The 9,219-nt window shown below is 39.8% G+C and overlaps 2 protein-coding genes across 8 annotated transcripts in view; one reads left to right on the top strand and one right to left on the bottom strand.

Annotated features, from left to right (window-relative positions):
* Nucleotides 1-55: 55 nt before the first annotated feature.
* Nucleotides 56-3,125, bottom strand: LOC144064986 (cytosolic 5'-nucleotidase 1A-like). The gene is made up of 6 exons (XM_077587917.1): nt 2,896-3,125; nt 2,327-2,494; nt 1,831-1,960; nt 1,638-1,760; nt 1,382-1,566; nt 56-1,224 (listed from the first exon to the last, which is right to left on the bottom strand). The coding sequence occupies exons 1-6, from the start codon at nt 3,007-3,009 to the stop codon at nt 862-864; spliced, it is 1,083 nt and encodes a 360-aa protein (XP_077444043.1). The 5' UTR covers nt 3,010-3,125; the 3' UTR covers nt 56-861.
* Nucleotides 3,126-3,956: 831 nt separating this feature from the next.
* Nucleotides 3,957-9,219, top strand: part of syt14b (synaptotagmin XIVb) — an 11,315-nt gene continuing 6,052 nt past the window's right edge. For 3 of the 7 annotated variants that reach the window (XM_077587196.1, XM_077587197.1, XM_077587198.1), the window contains exons 1-3: nt 3,957-4,017; nt 5,871-5,918; nt 7,834-7,980. In XM_077587196.1, the coding sequence (XP_077443322.1) occupies nt 4,005-4,017; nt 5,871-5,918; nt 7,834-7,980 (208 nt within the window). In that variant the 5' untranslated portion in view covers nt 3,957-4,004. The other 4 variants (XM_077587194.1, XM_077587193.1, XM_077587192.1 and 1 more) reach the window with 3 other exon arrangements.

The raw sequence follows: 9,219 nt of genomic DNA on the forward strand, positions 1-9,219 counted from the left end.
ACAGGACAGTACTAGATCACTTCTATATTTAAAAAATAGACCAAAGACAGATGCGAACACCAAATTGGGATTTATTTTTATTATACAGAAATTGCTAACAAAGAAAAAAACAATAAAACTGCCATAATTATAATAATAATAATAACAACAATAATAGTAATTATAGTAATAACAATAAAAAAATAATGATAATAATAATAATAACAATAATAATAAAAAGTAATTTGACCAGGTGATTGGTATGTGCAAGAATGTTGACATGCTCAGTCCAACTAGAAATATTTCAGGAAAAAAACTGTTGCTTGTAGTTTGAGTTATTTTATTTTTAATTTTAAGTGATGCTTAAAACATTTTGTTTCATTTCTATTTATCCAAGGTTGAGGATATTTAATGGCTGTGCAAAATAGTAAAGCATTGTTTCCCTCTTGTGGTCGTGCCTTGCAAGTACAGTAGAGGTATAATGTAAATGAATGGGTAACTCGAACCAGTCAGTTTGGTGACTAATAGCAAAGAGGGTAAAGCATAATATAAAGCATGCAAACATAAAAAAAGATCTTTCAACATTTAAACCTATCCACTACTAAAGATAAATACTTGTAAAATATATATTTAATTTAAAAAAGAGCCACATTATTGCCAAACAACTAGGATGCGTGTTTACATATATAAAAGGTGGTTTTTCAGTACAACACAATACAGCATTTACAGAAACTGTCGTGGCTAGTGAAACTCTTAAATATACAGTAACACTCTCTCAAAAGTTGTTTAAAAAAATACAAACGCCCTAGCAAAAGTCCCCAGCAAAATAGTAAAGCATAACAATGTAATTCAAATGGAGTATTTCAACCTCTATTTTGCATTTCACTCCTTTTTCGGCTGCTCGATGAGTTTGCCCTTGTGGTACTTCTGTCCAATTCCATACGGCACATGAGCGGAAATGGTGCCCAGTTCTTTGGCCCCCTCGATGTGAAACATCTGGTCGTCAAAGTAGATGTGTGGTTTAATTTTCTTCAGCAGCGGCCCTTTGGGGGCTCCGGCCAGGAAGAGAGCCTCGTCAACCTCCAGGCCCCAGCTGCGGAGGGTCTTCAGCACTCGAGCCCCTGAGCTGGCAGCGCTACGTGCCGTGACCAGGTAGGTTCTGATTGGACAATTCAAACGCTCGTTCTTGGCATAGAATTTTCGCTGGAGTTTCCCCAAAGCCTCCAAGAAACATTTCAGAGGCCCCTAAGAATGTCACAAGTATTGAGTTATATGCAAGTAGTTACAATTTCATTGGCCAACACTTATGATTTAAATGTATTACAAATAAAATGATTAAAAAGACACCCACGCATACCGTAAAAACCCATGAAATATATATTTTCAAACCCCAAAAAAGTACCTGAGCAAGCGGTTTGTTCTCAAACTTCTTCTCGTGCTCAAAAAAGCTGTCCAAGCCGCTTTGCTTAACGATGATCTCAGACTCATCCGAGAAGAGGACGGCGTCGCCGTCGAAAGCCACCCTCAGTTGATTGTCGCAAAGCTCGTTTTCCTTCTCTGGCATAAACATTGTGGCCGCGGCGATTCCTGAAGAAATGGCATTATCCATGAAATACTCAAAAAACAAACACATAAATGTAAATGAATGTGTTCCGTACCTTCGTTAATGGCCTCCGTGACTTTCTCAGCATCCTTGGAAAGATACAGATTGGTCATGTAAGCTTCCAGGTAGCCTATTGGACTTTCCCCTCCGGTCATACAAAATCTTTCGATGGTCAGCTCTAGAGGAAACAGAAGTGACGTTAAAGACGTGTTTGGAGATGTTTCGCGAGTTACTAAAAGTTAGCATACCGTAATGGTTAATGCTGTTGATGAGGCGCACTCCCACTTGAGCATGGTTGTTAGTCATAAGGACAATATCGAACAACTCCTCGCTGTCCGGATAGAGCTCCCTCAGTCGAGCATTGACCGTCATTAGTGCCTGTGCAGTGTGGGAGAGTGGGAAAATCAATAGAAAATACGTTTAGTGCAATATGTAAAAAAATGAGTTACAAAGTGACCATTTAAAGCGTTTAACTCCTCCTTGTTTTATCAACACATTTTACCATAAGTCTCTGTAGAACCTTTTTACCAGAGCATTTACCTTCATTACACTTTGAGAAGGTGATGTGTTAATATAACTCATAAGTAAATAATCATTACAGGTTAGCCTGGTTGCTATGAAATGGACGTGCAACTTCCGGATGTTACACAAGTTACAACACATTTCAAAAATGTGCTTCAGCAAGAGAACACAGAGTTACAGACGAGACATTGATACGCACTAAGCTGTCAAATAGTAGCTCACCTTGACGAATGGGAAAGCTGCTCCCGGCTTGAAAGGTTCATTCTCGTGTTCCATTTGATAGGCCACGTAGCTTTCCACTCCCTCCTGTTCGTAGATTTGCCTCTCTGCCACCATGTTGAAAAGGGTTCTGGAGGACACCGCGATTGTGACAGCAAACTTGGGTTTAGGCTGCAGAGGGGCGATAGAATATTCATTTTCTGATCAAGGCTCGTGGGGGGTGCTGGAGCCTATCCCAGCTAACTACGGGCACTGGGCGGGGGACTCCCTGAATCGATGGACAGCCAATCGCAGGGCAACAGGACAACCAATCATAGCTAAGGGCAATTTAGAGTCTTCACCCAGCCTAAACTGCATGTTTTTGGGATGTGGGAGAAAACTGGAGTACCCGTAGAAAACCCACACAAGCACACAATGGAAATCGAACCCTTAACTGCGAGGCAATCATGTTATAGCGCCTGTGCAGACAAAATGCTGTTGTCTATTAGTATTCACTTTTTTCGCACTTACAGTGCGATAATGTTAGAAACAGGCAAATCTATTCGAGCCCAAGCCTCCAATACTGCACATACCGGTCTGGGCTTGTTTGTTTTAAGCTGTTCGAAAAACGCTTTGGCCGCCGCCCAGTCAGATTCCTCTGCGTTGTCCACCACTTGATTTGCGTCGTTTAACTTGAGATCACTCATTTTGTTGAAGGTTAATCGTTTTTTTTGCTATAGAGCTTTGAAGAAAGGTTCCACAAAGGCTGAGTAACGAAGAGGAAAGAGTGGGGAAAGAACACAGAAGTTTACGGAAGTGTCACCAAAGTGTAGTGGGCGTGTCGGGTGATGACGTCACTAGTTGAACTCCAGGGGAATTACAATAAAATAAATATGAATGAGAACAAAAATGAATATGGACGGTAACCTAACTTGTTTTATGTTGTTTTCACTCTAGAGATCTCAAAACAAAAACAATGTGCATGAAATAGCTTTTGAACATTCCATCTTGGGAACTTCTATGGGGAAAAATGTCAGTATTTAATGTAAATAATCAAATAAGATATTTAAAAACATCTACTTTTACTATGGGAAACAATAATGATGTTACATAGTATCTTGCCAACGTATAGTTTTTGGTTCAAATCCGTATCCACTGCTGAAATGTTAAGACCAGAGTAAGATAACAGTAAATAGCGTGAGGTTTACAGAGGAGCTGATTAATAATGATCTATGGCAGCCCAAGTTTACAACAATAATAAAGTTGTTAGCCACAAACTATTTCCACTGACAAAATTACGAATTCCACAACTGTATTACACATTTACCAATTTTCCTCTTACTTTCACTTCCTAACTGATTGAAACAATCTCAATTTAAGATCATTTATGCCATTTTGGAACATATTCATCCCATTCCAAATGTCCCCATTGTTCTCACATGAAAGTAAAAGTTAAAAATCCCCAAATTTCATTCAATGACTTTCACCATTCTTAACAACTCACCAATTTGAATATTTCATTTCAGCTTCCACCAATACTCCATTGTCAATTCTCTTTCTGCTCTCGGTGCATTGCACAATCTGCTGCAGTGAATTTATCATATTCCATATTTCTTACGCATGAATGACCTCTACGTCTACACGAAGACCGTTCCACACCCCTCCCATCCCTCACACTTGGTAGAGTCCGGAACGGAGCATCATGGCGATGGACGGTAAGAACTCGCACTCAGGTGTTCTTTTGGGGGGGCGGTGATGGGGAGGGGTTTTCAGGGTCGTCTCCCGTGAAACTTTACTGCAGGACGCCGTGTTCGTCCTCCTTTTGAGGAACATGAATGTATTCTTTTTACACGCGGCTGTGGCGTTTTGGGAGCGCAGGAGGTGCTGATGCAGAAGTACGGTGCTGAATTTTTCAATCCCATCACGGGATGCGGGATACGCGTGTGCTCGTGAAGTCATGATGGAGTGGTGCGTTCAGGTGATCCCAGTCACGTTTGGAAGACCATTCGAACAAATACACACGTTAGGATGATAACTACATGTTCATCATTTTAATACACTTAAGGCGAAATTACCTGGGTTATGGCGTGCTGTTCTATAACGTGCAGAACACTTTTGCTCTGCTGGTACTGCATTTGTCAGTAGGCGAATCTATTTCAGGAGTGACGATCTGTTTTTGTTGAATTTTTTTAACGTACTAGGAATGTGACCTCAATGATGCATTTAGGGTCTCAAAAGATGCTTATATGGAAAATGGGAGAGTGAAATGGCACATGCCGTGCACTGTCCCACTCTGGACATTGTGTCACGTGTCTTTTGCGCAGCATTGATGTTTACATCGCAATGACACCTGAACAACAGATGCACTATCTTTTCTAACCAGATAAAGGTACACACCCAGCTTGGTAATTAGTTTAATGTGTCTTATGTTTATAGAGGATGACTGGGATGAATTGGTGATGAGTATTAATTTCTATCAATGCCATCTGATGCACAATTTACTTGAGTTTTATTGTAAATGCTGCTATAGAATTCATGTATATTTATATTGCCTTTCATGCAAAAAGATTTTGGGAGGAAAATAGATTTTAAAATACAACTGTTCTATCATGATCTAGTTGATTTAAAAAAAAATTGGCTCATAATTTAACCATCAATTGCAAATTGACTTTGTATTATGCAAAATTGCATGCAAATAGTACTTCCCTCTCATATTATTGCATCAAATAAGACCTAGGACTTAAAAGTGGTGGTCTGTGTTTTCCTGACTGCAACACTTTTGGGGATTTGGCAAGCTTTTTAGCTTGTGGATAAATCGCCTGCAGAGAGTATTAACTGATTGGACCTGAGTGGTTCTGTCAACTTACACACACACACACACACACTCAAACAAAAAAAATCTGCTTCTATTTAGGCCTGTTAGTTCTGAGTCATCTCCTCACATCAACAATTTGCGAGGCTTTGCGTGTGCGTTCGTACTGAAGGACTTTTATCTTGAGTGGACAAATGCAATCCCACTTTAAGTTTTCATTCTGTTGTGCTCAGGACTACGGTATTTGAGACTACTCAGTGAGATATGAAATTCTTGGATTTACTAATGACCTTAAAAGTCTACCTTGGCCAGTGTCATTTAATATTTACCCTTTCTCACTGCTAGAGGGTGGTCTTGTGTCTGTGTGAGCTCTTGGAGTTTTTTTCTAAAGAGCACAGAGGTTATTAACAAGGTACCCACACACTTGGGCAATCAATTTGAAAAATCTGATTCATAATGTGTTTTATTTATGGAGGAATCAATGAATTTCAAAATACTATAAGTTGTAATTCCAAAATAAAATGTCCAGAATTCTCAACAAAATTTAAAATGTAAGGTAGTACTTTTCAACCAGCGAGCATATAAGCTTTATTGAGCATTGGAATTCATAAAAGAGGAGAAATAAATCCTCTCTGCATTCCTTTTATGGATTGTTTAGAGCACTAAATCATTTCCAGTTTGCTAATTTCAGGCATTACAGGAACATCTGTCTGGTCTTCTAACCTAACCCCTCTTTATTTCATCTTATCTTACCAGGGGGTGGGAGGAACTGTGACGCTCACGAGCTCATCTGCGCACGGCGAGGTAACGCCAAGCAAGCACTCCACACAGTATGTTTTCCATGTGTTTGTGTTGGTGCACTCTTGATTTGTCGTGTTTGTCCCCGTTGACATGTTGCTGAATTATGTAATAGTGTATCAAGTAGAAGTTCACCCCGGTAAAAAGAAGGCAGCTGTGTGTTGATGATTTATTCAGTATCGAGAGTGTGTATCGGATGGTGTGTAAGTAAGTGTCAGACACTTTTCCCTCCATTTTAAACAAGGATGTGCAATTTTCCTCAACCACTGAATGTTTCTTTGTTATTTTAGATTAATTTCTTACACCCGTAAAACATACAAGTTTGTTTTTATATATATTATCTTTAATTTGTTAGGAGGGTGTACATGTGTAAAGTTTGGAGATTGGTACTGTTAAGAGAAGTATTACAATACACATCAAATATTGGGTGTTATACGACAAAATGATAATATTGGTAGTTTCTAAAGTTGGTTCACTGCATCTCTACTCTCCTGTGTACACGGGCCAAGAGGTCATTTTACCTCATGGGTTTAAATTATTCAGTCATTGTTGACATTTGCACAGCATTGCCATGGCCAAACTGGCTGAGAGCTCAGTACATGTCAGTATTCAGGGTGGAAAACTACCGTATATTTCTTTGTATGTATAGCAGGGAGCCATACTCTTTCATATAGAAGAACTTTATTTGTTGTCTATTATCTGATCTAGCAGACTAAAGAAGCTTCTTTTGAAATCCTGAGGATATTCAAAATGGTAAGATGACTGCTGCCACAGGCTTTTATTCTATTGGGATAGTAAAATCTATCATGTGTGCAGTTTGAGCCTCTTCTAAGACTGCATTTTACTACATTCTGACACTTGGACAAATTAAATAAGAGTGCTACACTCTGTGGGCCTGATTTACTAAACATTTTATGTGGCGTTGAAAGGAGTTTTGTCATTGCAAATGTGGCATGACGGATTTTTTTGTTGCTGACTCCAAGTCTGCATTTTTATCATTCACTTGCTCTTGAATTGTTGAATAGAAGATATGAGGGGATGATTTTTGTTGGTATTTCAGAAATGTTTACACTGCCTTTGTATTTAAAAAGCAAGGACGGGATGCATTGCAAATGGGGTTTCGAGCGTAGATAATTATTCTATTAGTATCTGCAACACAATAAAGCTGTGTTGGCATTCATATAAAAAATTGACTGCTTTTGTGACAATACGTATTAGCTTTGTGTTCAACTAGGACAAAAATCATACTAACAAAATTAGTGAGCACAGTGACAATTTTTTCCAGTATATATATATTTATTTTTGTGTTTGGTGCTGTTTTTGTTGTTTCAAAATATGGTCTATGTAAACACAAAGTCAATTTAAAAATATACTTCACAATAGTTTGTTAATTATCTTAAATCTCAAACGAGATGGTCCAAATGAGTTCATTCAAGACCCTTTTTTACAAGTGCTAATGCGAGTGAGAATTGTTTATTTCTTCGTGCACTATGATTGAGTGGCAGTCAATCCACGGTGACCAATCCGCGGATTAAGCCTCAGCTTACCTAATGAGAAATCATAAAATGGATGGAAAAATGTGCCTATTCGACTCCTTGGATTTTATTACCCTTTGGATGACATTGCACTAAACATATACGTGAGAAGCTGGTTAATAAATGTAGTATAGTGGTTATAGCTAGCTACACTGCAGTCTGATGGTTCTCTTTGAGGCTCCCATAAAAATAGCACAGGCATGATTGCATGCACCACGAATGGCCTACATACAGAGCTGATGCGCCTTACAAGTGGAAAGAGCACTGATTGCCCCTGCAATCCTGACTGGAACGTTAACCCGTTTTATTTTGGTGTATAACAGGCTCATTAAGGCCTAAAATAACTCACATGTTGTATTGTATTTGTCCCCTTATCTCTTCCTCAGTGTCTCCTGAGCTTCTGGGTGTTCTGTCCTCCATTGCTGCCTTCATGGCATTGATGGCTCTGTTTTTTCTTTACCTCAGCAACAAAGTGTCAGTGGAGAGTCCTGACACGGTGGCACATCTCAGTGATTATCACAACATCCACGAAGGTACCACAACTTCTGAAACACCCAACTTGCAATGTTTTGAAGAACTAATATGGGTACAATAAGTATACATTAATACCTACCGACCAGGGCTCGGTGATCCGGCCTTAAAGAAGTTTTTGCTTGCTTTGAATATGGATCTTTAAAATTTAGTCATAGCATTCTCAGTTTTTCACAATCAAATCAAAAAGTGTACTATGTGTGTATCAGACCATATTACATCTATTGGCTAAAGTATGCTAACTAAGAGGAGCAGGCAATGTCATAAAATGATTTTGATGCAAAAACTGTTTAAGTCTTCATATTTTTTTTAAAGGCGGTATAATGTTGTACATGGTAGTACAATTTTCTTGCTAGTTTTAATTGTGGCGGGGCTAAACCTGATGAAATGTGTTCCCATTCATTTCAATGGGGAATGCCGATTTGAAATTAAAAGACTATGAGTGCTTTTGTCTAACAAGTTCAACTCATTCGATAAAATTTAATTGACAGGGATGTTCTAACGCTACATTGAATTATATAAGAACATTTCCATGATATTCCATTGCATCTTTTTATTGTCATTGTCAAAGAATTTCTCCACCTATTTGTTTTGTGGTAAATGATACGTCTGTTTGTTGCTCATCATCAAGTGTCCATGTCAGTGCCTGTGATGAGCTAAAGTGGTGGTCCGCGTGGCAGCTGGACCCCCCCAAAAAAGATGGCCTTCTTCAAAAGCTTTCAGCAGAACCTACCGTCGGTCAACATTTCATCCATATTGGACTCGGTCAGCAGCAAAGTGGACGACCTGGCCAACGCCGTCAGCGACGTTACTTACGCCGTCAGCGATCAGCTGACCGAGCAGGTCAACACCATCATCAACAAGGTCCAGGAGGAAGAGGAAGGAGAGCATGAGGGTGCAGAAGCCACTAGTGAGGTTAGGAGCGTGTGGCCGGAAAGCAGCAGTTCGAGCTCTAAAAACAACCAAAGTTGCGACGCTGCCGTGGCGGATTACGCGCAAAGCAAAGTGGAATGGGAATGGAGGGATGGATGCTGGCGGGTGAAGAAGACGGAGGCCGAGTTAGCGGAGGAAGAGCGGAGGAAGAAATTGGAGAAAGAGTTGCAGGAGCAGAGGGAGGAGAGGAGGGAAGAGAGGAGGAAAAAACGATTGGAGAAGGCCGCCGTCTTCGCCAAGAGGGAAGAACCTTCCCAAGAAGGACAGGAAGACGACGGAGAGGAAGCCAATGAGGTCATAGAAACCAA

Source organism: Stigmatopora argus, chromosome 19 (genome assembly GCF_051989625.1).
Source record: "Stigmatopora argus isolate UIUO_Sarg chromosome 19, RoL_Sarg_1.0, whole genome shotgun sequence".
In the NCBI taxonomy this organism is placed as follows: domain Eukaryota; kingdom Metazoa; phylum Chordata; class Actinopteri; order Syngnathiformes; family Syngnathidae; genus Stigmatopora; species Stigmatopora argus.

Coding starts and splice junctions, on each gene's coding strand:
- LOC144064986 (XM_077587917.1), bottom strand. CDS start 3,009: ATGAGTGATCTCAAGTTAAACGACGCAAATCAAGTGGTGGACAACGCA. Junction 2,495..2,895: donor AAACAAACAAGCCCAGACCG/GTATGTGCAGTA, acceptor GCCCCTCTGCAG/CCTAAACCCAAGTTTGCTGT. Junction 1,225..1,381: donor AGAACAAACCGCTTGCTCAG/GTACTTTTTTGG, acceptor TGACATTCTTAG/GGGCCTCTGAAATGTTTCTT.